Genomic DNA, 23479 nt, shown 5'->3' with positions numbered 1-23479 from the left:
TAAATGGCCTCGACCCATGCAGACCAATCCTGCCCAGAGGAATCCCAATCAAACGTGTGAATATCATGGCATCCATGGCCACATAACGGAAGATTGCAGGCAACTAAGAGAAGAATTAGCCCGGTTATTTAACAAAGGGCACCTTCGGGAATTCTTGAGCGATAGGACGAAGAACCATTTTAAAAATAGGGATTTCGGCAAGCAAAACAAACAAGAAGAACCATAACACGTCATTCACATGATCATTGGCAACGCCGATACCCCTCAGGGACCAGTGCTTAAACGCACTAAAACATCAATTGTGAGAGAAAAGTGATCTCGAACTCAAGATTACACACCCATATGAACTTTGTCCTTCAATGACGAAGATGCAGAAGGAGTCATACAACCTCATAACGATGCACTGGTAATATCCATACTCATGATTAAAACTAAAGTTAAGCGTGTGTTGATTGATCCAGGTAGCTCGGCCAACATCATCAGGTTAAAGGTTGTAGAACAACTCGGCCTGCAGGACCAGATCGTACCCGCAACCCTGATTCTAAACAGATTCAATATGGCATGTGAAACTACCAAAGGCGAGATAATTCTACCAATAAAAGTGTCAGAACCATCCAAGAAACAAAGTTTCACCTGATCGAAGGCGACATGAGATACAACGCCCTTTTCGGAAGGCCATGGATCCACAACATGAGAGTTGTACCTTCGACCCTACACTAGGTCCTCAAATTCCCAACATCGAAAGGATTCAAAATAGTGTACGGAGAATAACCAGTCACGAAAGAAATGTTCGTCATCGAGGAAGCGAAATCAATATCCTCTCCTTCGCCAGTAACGGGCTCGGGCTCAGAAGGGGAACGAGATACCAAATAGCAATCACAGACATCGGCTTCGACCGAACCAGATAACCAGAAGATTGAAGAAAATGATGATCAGAGGATCCCTCGATCCTTCATGATTCCCGATGACTCCAATGCCACCAAATCAACAATTGAGGAACTAGAGCAAGTCATACTAATCGAGCACTGGCCCGAACAAAAGGTATACCTGGGAACGAGGTTGAGCCCCAAACTCAGGAAGAAACTTATTCAATTTCTTATCGATAACATTGATTGCTTTGCATGGTCCTATTTAGATATAACAGGTATCCCACCGGACGTAACGACGCATCGGCTAAGCTTGGACCCTAAGTTCAGACCGGTGAAGCAAAAGAGAAGACCCCAGTCCGAGGTAAAACACGCATTCATAAAAGATGAGGTAACCAAACTTCTCAAGGTAGGGTCCATTCGGGAGGTGAAATATCCCGAATGGTTAGCCAATATAGTGGTAGTGCCTAAAAAGGGAACAAACTTAGAATGTGTGTGGACTATAAGGATTTGAACAAAGCATGCCCCAAAGATTCTTTTCCGCTGCCCAACATCGATCGCATGATCGATGCCACGGCCAGTCAAGAGATCCTTACTTTTCTCGATGCTTATTACGGGTATAATAAAATCCAGATGAACCCAGAGGACCACGAAAAGACTTCATTTGTCACAAAATATGGAATATATTATTATAATGTGATGCCCTTCGGGCTAAAAAATGCAAGGGCTACTTACCAACGCTTAGTAAATAAAATGTTCGAGGAAAAAATTGGTAAATCGATGAAAGTTTATATTGATGACATGTTAGTTAAATCCCTGCGCGCAGAGGACCATCTGACCCATTTGCAGGAAACGTTCGAGATTTTGAGGAAATACAACATGAAACTCAACCCCAAAAAATATGCTTTCTGGGTCGGTTCAGGAAAGTTCCTCGGCTTCATGGTGTCAAATCGGGGAATCGAGATGAACCCCGATAAAATCAAGGCCATCGAAGACATCACCATCATGGACAACGTGAAAGTTGTACAAAGGCTAACGAGATGGATTGCGGTCTTATGCCGATTCATTTCGAGATCATCAGATCGAAGTCACAAATTTTTCTCCTTACTCAAAAAGAAGAACGATTTTGCTTAGACCCCAGAATGCCAACATGCATTAAAGGAACTAAAACAATATCTGTCGAGCCCACCACTACTTCACACTCCGAAAACAGACGAAAAACTTTACTTATACTTGGCAGTATCGGAAATAGCAGTAAGTGGTGTCCTAGTTCGGGAAGAGCAAGGTAAGAAGTTTCCCATTTATTACATAAGTCGAACCTTAGGAGAAACATAAACTAGATATCCACACCTAGAAAAATTGGTACTTGCACTGATAAGCTCCTCTAGAAAATTACGACCGTACTTTCAATGTCATCCCATATGCGTATTAACGACTTACCCACTTTGTAATATTTTGCACAAGCCCGAACTATCAGGCCGACTGGCCAAATAGGCCATCGAACTCAGTGGGTACGACATCGAATATCAACCCCGTACGGCCATCAAGTCTCAAATTTTAGCAGACTTCGTGGCCGATTTCACGCCGACCCTCGTACCCGAAGTCGAAAAAGAACTCCTTTTGAAATCAAGTACGTCATCGAGGGTATGGACCCTTTTTACGGATGGGGCTTCGAACGTGAAGAGGTACGGGCTAGGCATAGTTTTAAAGCCACCCACAGGTAACACTATTAGGCAATCTATTAAAACTACCAGGTTGACTAACAATGAGGCCGAGTATGAGGCCATGATTGCAGGTCTCGAGCTAGCTAAAACCTTGGGAGCAGAAGTTATTGAAGCCAAATGTGACTCTTTGTTGGTGGTAAGTCAAGTAAACAAAACCTTCGAAGTTCAAAACGATAGAATGCAAAGATATTTGGATAAACTACATGTCACTTTGCACCATTTCAAACAATGGACTTTACAGCATGTTCCACGAGAGCAAAACAGTAAGGCTGATGCACTTGTGAATTTGGGATCATCGGTCGAGGAAGGTAACTTGAGCTCGGGGACTGTCGTTCAACTCTCGAGATCCGTGATCGAAGAAGGTCACGCCGAGATAAATTCTACGATCTTAACTCGGGATTGGAGAAATAAGTATATTGAATACTTAAAGAACAAAAAGCTCTCATCGGACCCTAAAGATTCAAGGGCCCTACGGACTAAAGCGCTCGATTCACGTTGGCTTCAGATGGAACGTTATATCGAAGGACATTCGATGGACCGTTGGCGGTATGCTTGGGTCCAGGAGATACCTATTACATCTTACGTGAGGTGCACGAGGGCACTTATGGGAATCACTCCGATGCTGATCCTTTAGTCCGAAAAATAATCAGGACAGGGTATTATTGGATCGATATGGGCAAAGATGCGAAGGAATTTGTTCGAAAATGTGACAAATGTCAAAGGTTTGCACCAATGATCCATCAACCCGGAGAACAACTTCACTCAGTCCTATCCCCATGACCATTCATGAAATGGGAAATGGATATCGTCGGTCCTCTACCATCGACCCAAGGTAAAGCTAAATTTATTTTATTTATGAATGACTATTTCTCTAAATGGGTTGAAGCACAAACGTTCGATAAAGTAAGAGAGAGAGAAGTTATAGACTTTATCTGGGATCATATCGTATGTCGATTCGGAATACCCGCCGAAATAGTATGTGACAATGGGAAACAATTTGTGGGTAGAAAAGTGACAAAATTCTTCGAAGACCACAAAATAAGAAGGATATTATCAACACCATATCACCCTCGTGGGAACAGACATGCCAAATCAACGAACAAAACTATCATTCAAAACCTAAAGAAGAGGTTGAACGACGCTAAAGGAAAGTGGAGAGAAATCCTACCCGAAGTCCTTTGGGCATATCAAACGACATCAAAATCCAGTACGGGGGCAACCCCGTTCTCCTTAGTATATGGGTCCGTAGCATTGATACCAGTCGAAGTCGGCGAACCCAGTACCAGATTTTGATACACGACAGAAGAATCAAATAACGAGGCTATGAACACTAGCCTCGATTTATCGAACGAAAAACGAGAAGCTGCTCTCGTCCAATTGGCCCCCCAAAAGCAATGAATTGAAAGATATTATAATCGAAGAACCAAGCTCCGTTATTTCAAGCCCAGGGACTTAGTGCTGAGGAAAGTTACCCTCAATACCCAAAATCCGAATAAAAGGAAAACTAGGACCGAACTGGGAAGGACCATATCAGGTTCTCGAGAATGCTGGAAAGGGTTCATACAAGCTCGGCATTATAAACAACAAACAATTATCAAGCAATTGGAATGTGTCACATCTAAAACGATACTACTGCTAAGGTACGACCCTCCCATATTCATTTACATTTCAAAACTAACCCCTGTAGAAGTCCGATCATGAGCTAAGGTGGATCTTTCAATACGAAGCCCCAAGATTCGAAAGCACGCGTTGCACTCTTTTTCCCTTAGACCGGTTTTATCCCAAATGGTTTTTTCGGCAAGATTTTTAGTGAGGCAACCAATGATCATACTATGCTTACAATAGTATCCGAGGCCTCTTTACAATCGACCTCGAATACTGGGGGGGCATTAGCCCTCAAATATATCAAGTTCTGATGCAAGAAAGTTATTTCGCAACAACGGTTTCCTATATGAAAAGTTGTAAGATCAAAATGGTCAAAATGAACCATGCTCATGTAGTTGGCCCGAACCCAAACGCGAAACATAAACACATATATAGTGACTTGCAAAGAAAGTTTGCCAACATCTTATGTCCAAGAAAAATTCCTCTATTTGGAGATTATACAAACAGAATTAAGATGAACTCGACCACTAAGCCTACGGGCTACTTTCATTTCGAGTTCGAGCAAACAACTCACTCGACCATTATGCCTAGGGGCTACATTACTTCGAGTTCGAATCATTCATTCGACTACTAAGCCTACATGCTACATTACTTCGAGTTCGAATCATTCACTCGACTACTAAGCCTACATGCTACTTTTTATTTCGAGTTCGAGCAAACACTCACTCGACCATTATGCTTACAAGCTACATTACTTCGAGTTCGAATCATTCACTCGACTACTAATCCTACATACTACTTTTTATTTCGAGTTCGAGCAAGCACTCACTCGACCATTACGCCTATGGGCTACATTACTTCGAGTTCGAATCATTCACTCAACTATTAAGCTTACGGGCCACTTTTTATTTCGAGTTCGAGCAAGCACTCACCCGACCATTACGCCTACGGGCTACATTACTTCGAGTTCGAATCATTCACTCGACTACTAAGCCTACTGGATACTTTTATTTCGAGTTCGAACAAGCACTCACTCGACCATTATGCCTACGAGCTACATTTCTTCGAGTTCGAATCATTCACTCGACTACTAATCCTACATACTACTTTTTATTTCTAGTTCGAGCAAGCACTCACTCAATCATTATGCCTACGGGCTACATTACTTCGAGTTCGAATCATTCACTCGACTACTAAACCTACGAGATATTTTTTATTTCGAGTTCAAGCAAGCTCATTCACTACTAAGCCTAAGGGCTACTTTCATTTCGAGTTCAAGCAAGCACTCACTCGACCATTACACCTACGGGCTATATTTCTTCGAGCTCGAATAATTGACTCAACTAATAAGCCTAAGGGCTACATCATCTCAAGTTTGAGTAAGCACTCGCTCGATTATAGAGGCTACAAAAGTCCAAATTTGATTTAAGTTATTTAAATCATTCATAAGGCATGAATAAAGTCTTCACAAAACAGAAGCAAGTCGGCAAAATTATCTATATACAAAATTATCTACATGGTTGATTACAACGTAAAAACTAAGGACTAAACTTCTTAGTCATCCTCAGGAGCGGTCCCTTCTTTATCGGGCTCTCCCCGTTCTCGGATCCGCTCTTACTCCCATCATCATCATCATCATCATCATCATCATCGTTATCAGAAACCAGAGCTTCAACATCAGCTTTGAGCTCTTTGGCCTTTTTTATCTCTTCAGCGAGATCAAAACCGCGAGCATGGATCTCCTCGAGGGTTTCCCTTCGGGATCGGCACTTAGCAAACTCGGTGACCCAATGTGCTCGAGTATCGGCGGACTTGACTGCCTCTCTTGCTTGGACCTGGGCAGCTTCAGCATCGGCCCAATAGACGCCCACGAGTGCATCCGCATCGGCCTTTGCCTTTTCGACATCAAATTCGGCCTTGGCAAGTACAGAGGCCAACCGTGCCTCAAGCTCCTATATTCTTCTTGCTTGAACCAGGCCCTTTTCCTTCATTCTATGAAGTTGGGTTTCGACCGATGATAACTAGGCTCAAGCAGTTTCTTTCTCTGCAGCAAAGCAGTCCATTCCTTCTTTCCACTGTAAAGACTCCGCTTTTATCACATCAACCTCCTCACGAAGCTTCCCAATTATCTCGATTTTTTGCTGCAACTGTGAGACCAAAAAATTAGCCATCATTCCGGTATCAATCCCATAGGCTTTAAAAGTATCATTACATGCTCAGACAAATCGGTCTGATCTCGATAAGCCTTGGCCAACTCAGCTCGGAGGTCTTTTATTTTATCTTCTCTCTGCCCTAAGAGAAGTCCAATGGAGTTCCTCTCATCAGTAGCCCGTTGTAGTTCGGCCTCGTATCGATGCAACTCATTTTGGGACCGAGAACATGCTTCTCGATGAACTGTTGTTGCCTACAAAGAAACAAGAAACGAAGTTAACGAAAAGTAAACATAAAGGTAGCACCGACAAAATAATTTTAAAGCTTACCTGATTCAAAGCCTGCCACACCCCGTGAGAAAGATCTGATTCATCACCAGTACCGGTAACGTCCTCGATACCGGTAATCAGGTCACGAAAGGGATCCTCTACATCGTGAGGCTTGTCTAGATCGAGGACCCCCAGAGCTTGGGCTTCCCGAATCACCCATGCGGAAAAGCGGGAAAGGTAGGCGAATCCTCGATTGCTGCTGCCCCAAATGAATCACGAGGAGCATTCTCTTCGGTTCTAGGGGATTCGAGGGCCCCTTTAGTCATATCCCCTGCTAGTTGGCTCCGATGAGATGCGTCTTCGATCTCCCATATTTCGGGGACTCTACCCGAATCTTTTTCCGGTATATCCTTAGTTCGAGGCGGAGACTCATGAAGAATCATCGATCCAGCTGCCGATGGGGCATCAGTGGTTCTCTTCGTTCGGGCCGCCAGCACGGACCCATCGTTTTCTTCTTCTTCTTCTTCATCTTTATCCCTTAGACACAGAACTGATTCCACGATCAAAGGAATGGCATTCTTGTTCGGCTTACGATCCGTCCTCTTCTTCAGTTTTGGATCTTCGGGAACGGAGGCTCTTTTCTTTTTATTTCCCTTCACCGGCTTTGGGATATAGGCCAAAAATTCTTCCTCGTTGGACAAGGGCCTCAAAACCGCATCTTTACCCAAACCTGCATATGGAAAATCTTAATAAAATATTTTGAAAACCACCTCATTTAAATTATCAAAGAGTACGAGAAATAGGCTTACCATGATTTTTTGCCTCCCACTGACCTTTTGACAAATTATGCCATGAGCGCTCGGCGTATGTGGAGGTCGAAACAAGAGCTCTTACCCAGTTCTTGAGATCGGGAACTGCTCCGGGCATCCAGGGAACCGCTACATCACAGAAGGAGGAGTGTCGATGAGAGAAGAAATGAAAGAACAAAGTAGAAGTAACAGTAGGATCACACTTACGTTTCATATTCCACTCCTCGGGAAGGGGCATCTTTTCAGTCGGAATCAGGTCCAAAGTCCTCACTCGAACGAACCTGCCCATCCAACCCCGATCCCCATCCTCGTCAATGCTCGAGAACAAAGCCTTGGTAGCCCGACGCTAAAGTTTTATTAACCCTCCTCGAAAAATTTGAGGACGGTATAATCAGATAAGATGGTCGAGGGTACGACATCCCCTCGATTTTGCTCACAAAATATCGTATCAGGATAACGATCCGCCAAAAAGAAGGATGGACTTGGCCTAGGGTTATCTGGTATTGACGACAGAAGTCAATAATAACGGAATCGAGGGGACCTAACGTGAAAGGGTAAGTATGCACATTCAAAAACCCTTTCACGTAAGAAGTGATATCTTCGTCAGGAGTAGGAATTATTATTTCTTTTTCACCCCAATTGCAATCCTTCTTTAGCTGTTTGAGGTGCTTCTCGTTTATCGAACACATGTACCTCGATACTGGCTTGCACCAGCCAGGGATCGATGAGCCTTTATCGGCCTTAAAATCAGAAGTAAGAACACACGCCACGGGAACGCACTCCTCGGGACGTGGTTCTGCTAATGTCTCATCGATGGCACACTGTGAAGATGAAGCCTTCTCTTTCTGAGGAATGGTTTGTGATGTTTTCTCCATTTTTGAATTCAAAGATGAGGAATAGAAGAAAGTGACAAAGATTTGGAATAATTGAAAAGGGGATTTGGGAAATCACATACTTGCGGGTAAATCCAAAAATACGAAAAAAGACTTGGGAAATATTGAAAGATTGAAGATGTAAAAGTGGTAAAAGGTAAGAGGAAGGGTTATTTATAGGCTTAAGCGATGGCGGTTCAGTATCAGCGGTGGCCGACCACCGTCTGACATGCATTAAATGTCTTGAAAGACTAAACCGACGGGACAACTAGCACATGCGTCATGATCGAGCCCGATGGGTTAGGTTGTAATCTTATCGAGCCGTTAAAAAATCATATCGTTTCTCACTACATTCTTCCTGAAAAACGAGGTGACTATCTGTATACGGTCGAAATAGATTTCGGCCTTCGCACGTCCGATCGAGTTCGAACGATGATCGATCGAAATGAGATTCCAAAGATGGAACAAACAAGCCTCGAACCCGAGGGGCCGATCCATGCCGAGTTCGACATCGTTATCGAGCTCGAATCCAAATCGAACTATGATGCAGAGTAAATCTATCATGCTTGTGATCCAGAGACCAACCAACATTGACCCCGAATCAATTCGAGAGCTCGAGTCAGAATCGAGCTTGAGCCAAGATCGAGAGCTCGAGTCAGAATCGAGCTCAAACCAAAATCGAGGGCTCTAGGCAAGATCGAGCTCCTAGACAAAAGTCGTTGCAATCCCACTAGAGAGAATCTTGGTAGAAATTATGGAAAGGATGATTTATCATGGGGTTCCCACTGAGTATTTTTTTTATTATGCTTAGAGCAAAGTCCCTCTACTATAAAGGGCATGATTATCATTTCTGTAAAGGCAAGTTTTTCCAGGCTTACATTGTAATAAAAATACTATATTCTCTCATAGTAAATAATCGTTCTTTCAGGCTTCTTAAATTGATTCTACTTGTTGAGTCCTAAGATTCATTTTCTTTACAACCTTATCTATTTCGCATTCTTTGCAGTCCATATTTATATTTATATTTATCCTTATAATTTGTATTAAGTTGCGCCACATATCCTTGGAACTACGTATAAATTCAACTCTATCCATTTTTCGGGTAAACAACCCTTAAGAAATATTGATTAGAAGAGAGTTTTGACTTTTTTGCCCTTATTTATGTCTTAAGATATAATTTATCTTCATTGAATATTTATTCTATTTATGTGACATCTTCATTTTCAAGAACAATTACTACTAAAGGTGAAATGAGCAAAAATAATTAATTTTGTTTTGAACTTCTAAAATGACAAATAATTTGAGATAACTATTTTTAGAAATCACGACAGATAATAGATACTCTCATGTTTTAATTTATACGTCATACTTTCCTTTTTAGTCCGTTTAAAAATAAATATCACTTTTTATATTTAGTAACTCTTTTAATTTCAATATCCCACATAGTAGTTTAAGATCATTCAATGTACATTTGGTACCATTATATACATCTTTAGTTTAAAACTATAAAATTCAAATATCTTTCTTATTTACTTAAATATCATGTCATGTCAAACTAATACACATAAAATGTAACCGGGAGAGTAATTTTTTTTAACGCTCTTGCGAATTGAGGGGTAGTTTCAGGAAACTGCGACTCAAATCTCAATTTTCTTTATTGTACCACGTCATTAAACCTTTTTTTTTGTGTGTGAAAAAACGCCACTGAACAATGATATCACAAAAAGGTCACTACATCTTTTTGTAATAAAAAATTTAACTCAAATTCACCTAATTATCATGAGTAGAAAATATCTCCATTGTTTTCTCACAGTGATTTTATATAATTCTTAGGTAAAGTAGAATAATATTTTTTCATGATAAATAAGTAATTTAATTTTTTTTTCAACATTCCCGATACTTAGGTAAAATTGAATGTTTTTTAATACAAAAAATAATTTAATAAATTTAGTGTAATAAAAAAAGTTGAGTAAATATTTATTAAATTTATTTTGCAATTTGAGGTAAAAAGTAAAAGAAAAAGGTAAGACAAAAGTCACAAAAGTAAACAGAAGAAGCTGAAATCATATAGGTTCCACTACTAGAAATCCGGTAAAAACCGATCAAAGTTGGTCGGTAATGACCAATAACCGACCAAAACGTGCCATTTACGTGTGAACGGTATTTTAGGGGTCGGAAAGGAATATCGACCAACTTTGGTCGGTGAATTAAATTCAAAAAAAAAAAATATTGCAAAAAAGAAAACCAACCAAATTTGGTCGGTATTTTAATTATGTAATCAAAAAATTCACCATCTGGGAATCGAACCGAGGTCTGTACTGTGGTACGATACAATTCTACCACTAGACCATTGGTGCATTTTATTTTAAGACTGTCTTTTATTTGATTTATACTCTTTAATTGTATTTTCGCACGAAAATAACTGACCAAAGTTGATCGGTTTTTTAAAATGACCGGCCGAATTAACCGACCAATTTTGGTCGATTTTTTAATATTATTTTTAATTGAAAAACCGACCAAAGTTGGTCGATTTCTTGAAAAATAAATTCTGTGGGACTCAAAAATAGTTTCTCGCATTTTTGCGCCAAAGAAAACTGACCAAAGTTGGTCGGTTTCGTAAACAAAAAATAAAAAATAAAATATTTTGAAAAGCCAACCAACTTTAGTCGATTTTTTGACCGACCAAAGTTGGTCGGTCGACCTTGGTCGATTTTTGCCGAATTTCTAGTAGTGTTCGAGAAATGAAATTTATTGTGCAGTTTAGGCATATGCTTGTCTTTTGCCAGAAAATGTATAGAAGAATTAATAAAACAGCCATTCATAAAATTGCTTAAACTAAATATTACCAATAAATATATAATAAATATATAATTTATAGGTAATATATGTATAATTATATATAATTAGTGTATAAGTTATAACTAAGAAAAGTAAACAATGCGACCGACTATTTGCGTAAAAATCCCAAATGTTTAAGAAAATGAAAGTTACAAGCATTAATTTAAGGGTGAAACTACAAAATTTCTAGATTTATAACTGGTAGTTGAAAAATAATCACGGTTTAAAAGTAATCAAAATTTAGTTACTTTTTATGTAAAGACATAATTTGAACAAAAATACTGTTAAAATCCGAAAATATTCCAGCATAATATGCTGGAATTCAATTTTTTTAATATGAGCTTCCAACATAATATGCTATAATTTTATAATGTGCTGGAGTTCCATCATAATATGTTGGAAGTTTATATGTAGGAGCTCCAACCCGCATATTATGCTGAAACTTTTCGTGTCGTGGAGTTCCAGCATAATATGTTGGAAGTTTATATGCATCAGCTCTATAATCCCGCATATTATGCTTGAATTTTCCGTATTTTAATAAAATAATAGCTATTTTCACTAACTTTGTAAATGCTGGCTATTTTTTTGATTATCGGTCCGAAAAATAGCTAGCAAGTGCTATTTTGACTTAATAAAGGCCTAAGCCCATAAATGAAGGGGCTTACATTTAGAGACAAGTGGACAAATGACCTGGCATCATTTCAACTAGTATCGAAATCTTTTTTATTTTATATTCACCTTTTTGTATAATTAAAGCCATTTTAAGCAAAAAAGATAACTAGAGCCGTTAAATTTTGGTTTTGTTGGGTGCTTGATCGGTTTTAGTCTGACATTGAACTCCAGAAACAGGGGGAAAAAGGATTGATTTTCCTCTTTGGGATTATGGGCTCGGAGACGGGTTCGTCGCCGTCGTCAGCTCCGGCGACGGCAGCAGCATCGTCAGCCACATCGTCAGCCACATCGTCTCCATGCGGTAAGAGAAATAGAGACCCAGAAGACGAGGTTTATCTCGATAATCTCCACTCTCACAAACGATATCTTAGTGAGGTGTGTCCCCTTCTCGAATTCTTCTTTTCTTTTAAAATGTGTATCTGGGCTTCGAATTAGAAGCTCGCCGATTTTGTTAATCATACTCTCTATGTCTTAATTTACGTAATACTCTTTTATTTGGGACATTTCGACATGTTTGAGCATTTCATTTCTATATAACTTTCATGAACTCAAATTTATAAATAATTCAGTTCCGGTGTGATATTTTCTTTATCAAATTACGACCATTAATATTTGTTTCCACGAATCTAATTCGGTGTATTAAAGAGGACAAATAGAGTAAAAACTGTAGTGTTTGTTTGGATAAAGAGTAGTTTAGGATTGAAATGCAGCTGATTGAATATTCCAAAAGATTGTGTTTTCTTAACAAGGTTATTAAAGTTACAAGTGTTTAGTAAATGTTTATTTTCGGATTCTTATGTTGATTGTAATTTTTGAAGTTGCATGTTCTTTGCCGTGTGAGTACTGGCTTTGTGTGCTAGTTGCTTTTGCTATTTATGACGTAACTTGAGGAATTCTGCAGATAATGGCGTCAAGTTTAAATGGACTGACAGTGGGAGACTCCTTACCAGATAATATAGTGGATTCTCCATCAAGATCTGAAAACATGCTTTATATCAGGTGATGAACTTTCTACTATTTTGCAAGACGGAATTTCGGTTTCTCATTAAGGGTGGGAGCAATTTCTGTTTCTCATTATATGTAGAGAATTACTTTCTTATTCCAACTTTAATCCAACTTCAGTGACTGTTGAAAGTCTGAAATGACACTCTGACCTTAAGCTTAGGCTCCAAGTACAAATCCTTTGTTAAGTTATATGTTCGTGATAGTCCTTACAGTAAGCTGAGTCTTGAGAGAACTGTTTATTATCCAGAGAGATTTATTGATACCTCTACCTGAATGTTGGTGCTTTGGGACATAATATTTATAGGCTTTTACAACATATGTTGAATTTTATTTCTGCGAGGTAGTGGAGCTAAATCGAGAGAGAGCAGACAGCAGAGAAGTTGCTTTTCTTCTTCCATGTACATCAATTGTTCAACTATGGTGGATGCTGTAGTTGATGCTGGTCTATATTAGGTTTCCTTAGGACCTTTAACATCTATTAATTGTTACATTTCAAAAGTTACTAGAAGGCTAAATCGAACTTCTGGCTTCTTTTGTTCTGTTACCCTCCTCCGCATAAAACAAAATGAAGCAAGAAGTAAACTATATTATATCTGATTAGCAAGGATCTGGGTACTTCAACATCCAATAACTTTCATGACTTGCACAGTCTATGTAGTGTCCTGTCCATTTCCAATTTTCACTTGAAACTTACCTGCCTTATTGTTATAATATCAGAGAATATACTCTGTGTAAGTGGGAAGCATCAAACAAACAAGGTAAGATGCAGAGTAGCTACCTGAACTTTTTGTTACTTCCTCAAACGTTTTTACACATATTTCCCTTGGATAAAAATGGCCAAGCATGATGCATACTCCACTGTTTGAGTTTCGCCATTTCATCTTCTATTAGTCCTTTAAATTGACCTCTTGAATTTCATAGTCATAATACTATGCTATAGGTAGGAGTTGGTCCTATGTAGGAGAGTACTTGGGAAAAAAACCCTAAGATCTGCAAACTGATGAAACACAATATTATGGCAGTTTGTATGGGTCTAGTTGCAAGTGAATATACTGTGGTGCGGGATTCTGCGGTGTTTCGTGTCTGTGCATCTTTGACAGATAAATTAGTATATTTTAAGCAACCTCAAAACTTGTAGAGTTAAGATGCTCAAAAGGTAGCAGCTTTTCCATTCATCAGTAATGGAGTGATGAATGATAGGAAACTAGAGTTGGTAGATGCGGTTTGTCATCTGGCAGCTGTCTCCTGTCTTTTTCTGAAGAGGGTTCTAGTTTTCGCTGATTCTATGATGATCATAGTTCGATTCATCTACTATGACTCTGTGAACCTTGTAGTGACTGTAAGAGCAATTCTGTTGCGAAAAGTGAAGTGTTGAGAGCTTTACATACACTGACATTGCGAACATCTCAAAGGATTACTAGATGAAGCTAGCAGTGAGCCCTCTGTTGGTGTCTCCTGTCATGGCAATTGGAGTTTAGAGCAAAAAATGGCTGGCAAGGAAATACAAACCGTATGGTTGTTTTTTGAGCGTAACAGAGGGGTCAACGCTGTATGGTTTTATAGTTCCAAAAATTCTAAAAAGGGGTGACTTGCCTTCGATTTTGTTGTAAGAAAACCTGATGTGCCGTGCAATGTCAGGACTCTGTAGTCTGCTGTTAAATAAAACAGCACCATCATTTACATTTTCATTTTTGGTTGGGGGGTTTGGGGGGGGGGGGGGGGGGGAGTTTCTGTGACAATCAAGCAAAATTACACTGTTTTGAAGATATGATCAATACGATTATCTTGGTCATTTTGGTCCTCTGAAGACCAAAATTCCCTAATCTCTTACTGAACCACACACGATGAGGAAGACACAGACACTAATGTGTAGATGGACCAATCTATCACAATACATGCTTTTGGATATGGTTATTTTTTAGGAGCATTTATTTTCATTTTATCTCTCTCCGAATCACTTGTAGAGATAGACTACCTGAATTCTTCCCGAGTTTTGAATGTCCTAATTATTTGCAACTTGACAAACTATGTGCAGAGGAGGATATATTTAAACTCTATGAGTTCAACTTTTAAAGTTTTTAGTTTTGAACTCATGATATTTTTATATTTATGGGTTCATATCTACTATTTGTTGCAATTTTAGTGAATTTTTACACATAAATTTATGCTCAGCGCCGAAAGTACCGGGTTCAGATGAACCCGGTACCAAAGGGCTGGATCTGCCCCTGCTCATGTGCATCTGAATATGAAATATAGTTGACAGATGAAGATGCTATAGTTGCTGTCACCCTTTTTATTTGTTATCAAGCTTTATTTGACTTTATATTATTGTTTTTTCAGGGACGAGATGTCCTTTCAGTATTCCCCAATGTCAGAAGATTCGGATGACTCACGATGCTATGAACCTTTGACAATTACCAGCTCCCCCCAATCTGAGAGCACACCAACTAGTCCAGTCTCACCCTACCGATATCACAGACCTTTGAATGGGTTCTCATCAGGCCCTCCCTCCACGTCATACCCGTCAAATTCCTGCAACTTCCCTCCTGCCACATCCTCACAGCCTCGGCAACGAGGCTCTGATTCTGAGGGTCGATTTCCATCATCACCCAGTGACATATGCCACTCTGCTGACTTAAGGAGAGCTGCACTTTTGCGATCTGTGCAAATGAGGACTCAACCTCTCGGACCATCATCATTTGAGTTGCAACTTAGTCCAGGGCTGGAGCCTAGTCATATGGAGACCGAGGACCGGCCTTGTTCCTACATGAAGTCTTTAGTTGATGAGAGGGAATATAAGATTGAACAATGCTCCTCAATGAGTGTATCAGCACCCGAAAATGGGGAGAGTTCTTGTAGAATTTTGAATATGGGGCCGAAAGGAGATGAATCTGTAGATTAAACACAATCCCTGTCCCTGTCCTTAATGAATTCAATTACTGCACTTGTGCACAACTAAAACCTTCAGTAAATGACTTGTGCACTTTATGCTCAAATAGAACAACTTTCAGAAAATGGGCCTTCGTTCACAGAATTCCCTGATTATTTGGGTCATTCTTTCTTTGTCCTCCCCACTTCCCTGCTCCCTCTACTACTCTCTCAAAATTTTCATTTCTTAGTTGAAAAAACATATGAACAGAAACAGAAGTATAAGAAAACATGTGAAGAGTATGTATTTAACTAGATCTCAGTGTATGGTACGTAATATGATGATAAGGAACTGAGAAATCCAGGCCCAATTCGACTTCCTTTTCCTTTTCTCTATTCCACTCTACAATTCCCTCTATGTTCTCAAACTTGTCCATCTCACATACTCCCGTAGTCTTCAACCAGTTGGATATTCAGGGTATACCAAAGTAATTCAAGAGTATTTCATTTTTCTTTCTAAAATTACGTCCACAGAGCAATTTTTCCTACTCCATGCATTTGGGTAATCTAATTTGAATCCAAGTTTACTAAATGAAATTAAAAGTGGATTAGGAGAGGAGATAGCCAGTGATAGCCACAGGCAATGAAGAACCGAGCACGGGTTAGCAATCAATGGTAACAACCACCACAAACAAATCATCGACCAATAGACTTTTCCAATAGGGTCCCTCCAGTAATAGCGTTTTCAGTTACTAGAAATGAGGCTGTAAAAAGTATAGAGAACAAAAAGAAGGGTCATTGACATAGGGTTAGTCAGAATGGCCCCATCATCTTGTTTGCTTTCTCTCGGAAGAACACACACCAATGCCCGATAATGATCTGATAGTCAGGCGTAGCTTAATTAAGCTTTCCTGTCCAGCAAATATGATAATGAAATCAGTCAATTAAGAAATTAAAGTTGGAACACGCTCAAGGGAAAAGTCAACTATCCTTTCATATAGGGATAATTTGCAAAAATCCCCTTGAATATTTGACTATGTCACCACCGCTATTGCACATATATAGGACAGCCAATCCTTTACAAATGGGACAGGCTGCAAAAAGGCTCATTTCAGCAACTAAAAGCAAGGGCAAGGAGCCACCTGAAGGGTTTGCGGGAAGGGGGTACAGAGAGGCTTGAAGAGAGTGACCCTGTTGTTAGCAAGTGAACATTCTTGAATAGAGAAAACAATTTGAAAATCATGAATCAAATGTCAGATTAATCAATGTTGGAAGGCAGATCTTCAAGGTGCACTATTCCCTCATGCAGCATCTGAAGATCCTCCAAATGCACTTTCTTTTCCTCAAGTTGCAATTTGAGTACTGTCAAGTAACTACTAATTTGTAAACCCATCTTGCATCTAGCATCCTCATTTGCAGACATGGAAGCAGAGGATGAGTTGCTCGATAGTAAAGAAGCTGACAGGCGATGACCACCAACAGTAGTACCATTTAACCTAAGAAGAGAGAAATGCATAAGAAAGTTACACCAAGTATATATATTCTCATCCACTGGAGTAAAGGCACAATTAAATTGGAAACAAGATGAACAGCAACTTGATTTCGGATTGACATAATTAAAATTCTTGGCCAAAAGATAGTTGAAATACCATAGGTTATCAACCAGTGTCCACAAATAATGGAAGATAATATGTTTTGCTAAGGAAAAGAGGAAGATATAATACTCAATGACCAGATGTCAATATCAGTCCTCTCATAGTTAATAATATGCAAACAATATGGAGTACTGATGCTAAGAGTCGGTGAAAAACTACATGGAATATTGAGGAACATGATTAATGTTGATGCAGTAATAAAGAGAAGCGGTTTCTGGATTAATTTCTCCCCTCCAACTCCTTCCCAAAGGAAACCATGAGAACAGTTTTATACTTTTGAGATAGCAAAGTAATCAAAAAAAATAACCCAGTCCCCTAACCTACAAGAGTTAAAACAGATGAATGCAGTAACAATAAAACATTTTGTATTCCAGGTTGAACCACCACTTACTTTTTGAGGATTGATTGCGATTCTGTGTCAGTCTCAACTGTAAATAAGGCATCAACACTATCCTTGCTTACCCATGCTAATCCTTCTGTTGTGCCAACTTTACAGATTGAATGTATCTCACCAAAGGAAGCATCTCTGGATATGCCTTTAATCCTGATAGTAACAACCATCGAAGCCCGCAGAGGATGGATTTGAAGACGAGACTTCCCAACAGTTAACGCACCAGCTCTAATTGCTCTGTTGCAGGATTCAAAGCTCTTGCCAACAGTTAACAACAGTTAATAAACAAACTTTTCCTCAATGAGGAGAATTTAGGCAGAAGTTCCAGAATCAATAGCATACCTCGAATTGGATGTCCCAACAGTTAAGCCCATCAGGCAGATCCCGGACTGAGGCAGTACAGACCTTTCCAAAGACTGAAACTGCTTCTACAAGCTGAGAAAGGCTGATGGTAGAAGGTACATTCCCAACTGAGATTGACCTCCGACCATTCATCCTAGCAGCATCCGAAGTTGTATAAATCGATCCAGAAGCATCATCACCATTGCCAAACTCACAAGAAGTTTGATGAGGTTTATCAAGATTTAAGATTCCGCCTTTTCTGCTTTGCTTGCTTTCACTGCGAGAAGACTTGCTTGAAGATACTTTTCTACCATTATCATGTTTCTGTGGCTCAAAAGGTATTGGTAACATCTTCAAACAAATCAGTCCATGTACCCAATGGTAAGAAGTCCTATATGGACATATAATATATAGCTCTTAATAAAATCAGAAAGGCATACCACAAAAGGGTCAGGCTTCTCCGTTAATAACTTCAGCTGCCCAATGGCTCTTTCTACTGGAGAACCCAATTCTGAGAAGTCATCATCGTCATCACAGACAAATTGTAAACCCTTTGAGCTCTTAAATCTTTGGAACTGGAAGCTGGTCAACTTTAAGGTGTAAGAATAGTACAATAATCAATAAGAATGCATGGCATTTGGCCTTAAAAATAATAAGAATATTAATGTCTATAAAATCCACACTATACAGGAAAATCCACAGGTTGACCTAGCACGGAAGAGAGGGTACAGACAAAATGCCAAGGTCTTTTTTGTCCTTTCTTTGCCTTCCAACTTTGATACACCTGAAGTATTTCTCATGTACCTGCCCAGCTTAGCAAATTATAATTCTCCTAAACTAAAACCTCCCGATACTATTTTAACTGTTCATCTAAGTAATTATGCTGAAAGCTATTGAGCCTTTTTTTTTTTTGATAACCGTGGTGTCCGGGCCAGCTTGTTTTTTTTTAATTTTTTTTTGAAAAAAAGCTATTGAGCCTTTAAGAAGGTAGTTTATCCTTTTCACTAGCTATTATGGCAAGAGGTCTTTGCTATGCTTTTGACACATTCAGTACTTTTAGTTTCTATAGCTTGCCCTTGGTTTTCTCCATGCGCTGATTATTTGTTGGCCTTCACCCGAACCCTATTGTGCAAAGGTGTTATCTCTGAAGATTTACTAATTACTACTTCCTTCATACTAACAAATTTATCTATTTCTATTTTAGGTTGTTCCAAAATTGTCAACTTATTCTGATGGAGATTATTACCTTTTTCATCTATTCATAAAATCCTTCATCAAATATTCTATTCGTAAAATGGTTGTTGGACCCATTTTTGAGCAAAAAAAGTTCACATTTTTCCAAATCAACTTTATCACCACTTCTGTACCCATTTTCACCTATTGTGCAAAGGTGTTAATTGCAAAGATTTACAACCCTATTCCAAAATTGTGTAAACTATTTGTCCCTTCGGCGACATCTGATAAAATTGGTCTGCTACAGAAAATATTAGTATGGCCCCTACGCAAGGATGACATGCACAAATCGAGAAATTGTTCAATTTTTTTTAATAAAAAAAAAAGAACTTAATATTCTTTCAATATTCTACATTCTATTGTTTAAAAGGTGCTGCAAAGCCCACATTTGAACAACGCAAAGTTCAAATTTCTTCAAGTTCACTTTATATACTACACTTTTGGACTCATTTTCAATTAGATGTTCTTACCTTAATAATTGTGCCAAATAAAATGGGACACCTAAATGAGACAGGGGGAGTATATAATCAAACAGATTAGACCTAGTGCACTGTTTTCCCTCTGTTATCTCATCAATCGATCAATCAACTGTGACTCAATCCCAAATCAATTCATCTGCTCTATGAGACAAATTTTGTTTGCCCAACAGCAAATGCCAGCTTTGTTTGATGTATAACCAAAAGGCTGTAGAAGCCAAACAACCATATTATTAATATCAATGTCATAATTACGGGATCTGTGCATAATTGCATAATCGATTTTAACTTTGCAATCTAAGCCCATCAGAGGGAGCTTCCACATTGCTTATTAAAAAAACCAATAGAGGGAGCTATCCATTCAATTTCTAAATGTTAAGTTAACTTTGGATTGAATTCATTGTGGATAGGCTAATGATCTTGAACTTAAACAAACACACAAAACAAACCATCTCTTGCTATTTTTATGCAGAAGTTATCCAAACATTTATACATGAACACAAATACATTCTATAAAGTATGCTGGAGAATGTTGACGCATGATAGAGAATAGAAAAACTATATTAAACCAATAACACTAGAATCCATTTTTAGTGAGCAATGAGAATGACTGATGAATTAGACAAGAATACTAATTGAGGAAGGAAAGGTCAAAAGAGACTCTGAATGAGTATTTGGCATTCACACTCATACAGCTGGAAACCTTTTCCTTTTAGTTAATATACCAGCCAAAGACATATCCATGACAAGCTTTCGGAGATACTTTATATGCACAGGGTACTTACTGAATAGCACGTGACCTACGTGAATGGTTATCCACAAGCACTGTATACAGAGATAGATAAGAGGAAATCTACCCCACCCTTTATGTAGTATGGTGAGGGTTGAGTGTCAAGCGGCCCTTTGTGAGTGAATTGCAAAAATTGGCATATTTTCAGCCGGCTCTGGAAAATAACTATTCCTAAATTGTAGGTTACACACTAGTCACCTGAATCTCAATTAGGCATCAATTTAGCACTCAAAGGATCCACATAACTTCCTAAGCATAGCAGGGAAGAAAGGATGCTTAGAACCAGAGTCGGCGTAATACAGCCCAATTGCTATTTATACCTCTACAAAAGAAAACATTCATTCTTCTGTTGTCTTATGAGCATGTTCAATAATCTCCACTATAGTAAAAGAGGGAATGGTCTAAGGAAAGACAAAAACTGAATCTGCTTCATCGTCCATCCATTATATTTTGGTTAATCTATAAAATGGCTTCTTGGTCTAATCCAATCTTAACATCACTATATCCTGCTCTATATACATATTCCTAGGTGCATTTGCCTTGGCGTGCTTCTAGTAAGTAGTAACAAGTAACAACATCTATATCTCTTTTTAAATAACCCTGGTGTCCGGGCCAGCTTGCGTGCACCTCGACTGATTCCACGTAATATCTGCTACCTCCTACTAGCAATAGGTACAAGGTAACTCTGTCGAAACAGATGGAAAAAATCACCTAGTATTTTTGTCTTCGTTGGAATTTGAACCTAAGACCTCATGGTTCTCAACCCACTTCATTCACAACTAGGCCATACCCTTGGGTGCTACAACATCTATATCTTTGAAGTAAAAATTACATAACTGTCCCAGTTACAAATTACTCCTACAAGATTTCAGCTAAAATGCATTCAGAATATTGCCGAACTTGGCATTGGTTTCCCTCTCTCTACGAGAAAAGACTCTCATGTCAACTCTTCTCTCTTTTTTGCTCGATTACATGTGATTTAAAGTTCTATTGACAATTAACATCGTCCTCAATTATTAAATAATAAATAACAACGAATAGATGAACTATAATCCATAAGCGAAAATATCAAGATGAATTACGACAAACAAAGTTTAAGTTATGTGCATTGACGGCGTATAAATTTTTTAGACCATCGACCTATATCAGTAGGTAAACTGTTCATGTCAAGTCTAATATGGTAACCTGGAAAATATGGTGATAACCTGCTATAACCAACTAAATTGGATTGATGGTGTAAAAATTGCAGTGATATTAGCCAATGCTAAAAATGAAATATTTTGATAATTTTCACATTTAAAGAATCTATATTAGCACTAATAACCAGGATAAAATTGAAAAAGGGATATAGGTAGGCTATTAATCCTCCTACTATTGGCACACTGACGCAGAAATTTTTTCATATTTCGATTTTTACTGTTGCTTAATCTTTATTTGTAAAACTACCAAGAAAAAAGCTACTCCATTAAATCACAAGCTTTAAATTGTATTTTACCTGCTGCAGTTTTGGCCGCCGTTGAATGTTTGAGATTCCGGTAATATGCTGGAAATGGCTTTGCAGATTCCGGCACGTTCACCTGCGGCGGAGGAAAATGAACAGTTTAACGGGAAGGGAGATATTTGAAAAACAGTAAAAAGTTAGGGTTTTACAGAGATTTTTACCGGCCATTAAAGCAGAAATTGAAGCAGCGAGTCTCGGCTTCATTTTCACAGGTTGCAAATTGCAATGAACATTTTGCAAGAAGGGACTCTCATTAAAAGCAAAAGTTACTCCTACTTCCCTCTTAAGCTTCGGAGATGTTGGGAAATAGGCCCAAAACTTTGCACGGGGTGCGTACAGATCCCAAATCCTTGTGACAATTTTTCTATTCTTTTTCATGTAGTTAATAGGGATTAAGAAAGGATGCTAGTAATGAACCCGTGTACCGCAACCAGAGTTACAACCTCTTATCTACTGAGTTAAAAACAAAACAAAATTATAAGTTTTAACCTGTCATAACTAGAAAAGGATGCGGACACAACGGTGAAAAAAAAGTGAACTGAAAAAAGAACTTAAAAGGAATGTTTTGGTAATTATTTAAACATGGCATTCTAATGATGACCATAAAATTGTATGGGTTAAAAATTATCTCTAATATGATCAAACCATGTTAACATTAAGGAGGTATTCACATACTGCCATATGTCACTAATACGACTCTAATGGGGACCTGCCCAAGGTCGAAGTGGTTCCATAAATGATGAATGCGGTCAAGGAGTCAACAAGGATCAAGGTCGAGGTCGAGCATCCTAGACAGAGTTATAACAACTAGTTTTAAGATAGGACACTAAAGAGAATATTCTAGTGGATATTCTTACCTGTACTATTAGGGTTTCTAGAAATATGTCCTATATAAATAGAAAGAGACATAATGATAGGGGACAAGAGATATTCACTTGTAAGAAAATACATTGACTTTATAGAAAGAATCTGACCATATTACAAGCATACGAAAATAATATTTTTACTAAGATTCTTTCTAACTTTTTCACTTGATCCAAGAACAACCTAATTGTTCTAAGGCTCATCAATCATTCTTCATTGCCAAAAAGAATATCTACGGATCACACCCCTTTTCGGGTGACTCACACGTTTTTATTTTCTTAAATGTCATTTATTACTATTTAATGCTATCTTCCACCTTGTTGGATCATTGAATATTGTTATTAGTGGTCACATTCATTACTATTTGGTCAAATATACATATTATCTGTCATAAAACCAATAATCTTATCTTTTGAATATTATTATTAGCTAAGATTGACTCTTCTTTATTTAAATCTAATTAGTTGAACCAAGATCTGTATTTTGAGTCAAACCGTTTGACACTGTAGGAACTTCTTAGTAAATTTTTTAGTTTCCTTTATATCTAT

The 23479-nt window shown here is 38.5% G+C and overlaps 2 protein-coding genes and 1 non-coding gene across 4 annotated transcripts; 2 read left to right on the top strand and 1 right to left on the bottom strand.

Annotated features, from left to right (window-relative positions):
* Window positions 1-11908: 11908 nt before the first annotated feature.
* On the top strand, window positions 11909-15826 carry LOC104117895 (uncharacterized). Its single transcript, XM_009629026.4, has 3 exons — window positions 11909-12181; window positions 12708-12805; window positions 15152-15826. The coding sequence occupies exons 1-3, from the start codon at window positions 12017-12019 to the stop codon at window positions 15711-15713; spliced, it is 825 nt and encodes a 274-aa protein (XP_009627321.1). The 5' UTR covers window positions 11909-12016; the 3' UTR covers window positions 15714-15826.
* An 822-nt stretch (window positions 15827-16648) lies between these two features.
* LOC104117896 (uncharacterized) lies at window positions 16649-22476 on the bottom strand. 2 transcript variants are annotated; one of them, XM_009629028.4, is made up of 6 exons: window positions 22229-22476; window positions 22062-22143; window positions 18508-18649; window positions 18068-18418; window positions 17726-17982; window positions 16649-17175 (listed from the first exon to the last, which is right to left on the bottom strand). In XM_009629028.4, the coding sequence occupies exons 1-6, from the start codon at window positions 22443-22445 to the stop codon at window positions 16938-16940; spliced, it is 1287 nt and encodes a 428-aa protein (XP_009627323.1). In that variant the 5' UTR covers window positions 22446-22476; the 3' UTR covers window positions 16649-16937. The 2 variants fall into 2 exon arrangements, with proteins under 2 accessions (XP_009627323.1, XP_009627324.1); XM_009629029.4 differs by having other exon boundaries at window positions 18068-18391; window positions 22229-22470.
* LOC117281866 (U6 spliceosomal RNA) lies at window positions 19509-19611 on the top strand. Its single transcript, XR_004512491.1, has one exon. It is a non-coding gene; the product is annotated as a U6 spliceosomal RNA (small nuclear RNA).
* Window positions 22477-23479: the final 1003 nt, after the last annotated feature.

This window comes from Nicotiana tomentosiformis, chromosome 1, assembly GCF_000390325.3.
Source record: "Nicotiana tomentosiformis chromosome 1, ASM39032v3, whole genome shotgun sequence".
NCBI lineage: Eukaryota > Viridiplantae > Streptophyta > Magnoliopsida > Solanales > Solanaceae > Nicotiana > Nicotiana tomentosiformis.
This window is presented reverse-complemented; position numbering and strand designations above follow the sequence as displayed.

What these genes read in the sequence shown, in the direction of transcription:
- LOC104117895 (XM_009629026.4), top strand. Translation starts at nt 12,017, where the DNA reads ATGGGCTCGGAGACGGGTTCGTCGCCGTCGTCAGCTCCGGCGACGGCA. An exon ending in ACAAACGATATCTTAGTGAG is followed by an intron (nt 12,182 to 12,707) that starts GTGTGTCCCCTT and finishes GGAATTCTGCAG; the next exon opens with ATAATGGCGTCAAGTTTAAA. An exon ending in GAAAACATGCTTTATATCAG is followed by an intron (nt 12,806 to 15,151) that starts GTGATGAACTTT and finishes TTGTTTTTTCAG; the next exon opens with GGACGAGATGTCCTTTCAGT.
- LOC104117896 (XM_009629028.4), bottom strand. Translation starts at nt 22,445, where the DNA reads ATGAAAAAGAATAGAAAAATTGTCACAAGGATTTGGGATCTGTACGCA. An exon ending in AATTTCTGCTTTAATGGCCG is followed by an intron (nt 22,144 to 22,228) that starts GTAAAAATCTCT and finishes CCTCCGCCGCAG; the next exon opens with GTGAACGTGCCGGAATCTGC. An exon ending in AGAAGCCTGACCCTTTTGTG is followed by an intron (nt 18,419 to 18,507) that starts GTATGCCTTTCT and finishes ATTTGTTTGAAG; the next exon opens with ATGTTACCAATACCTTTTGA.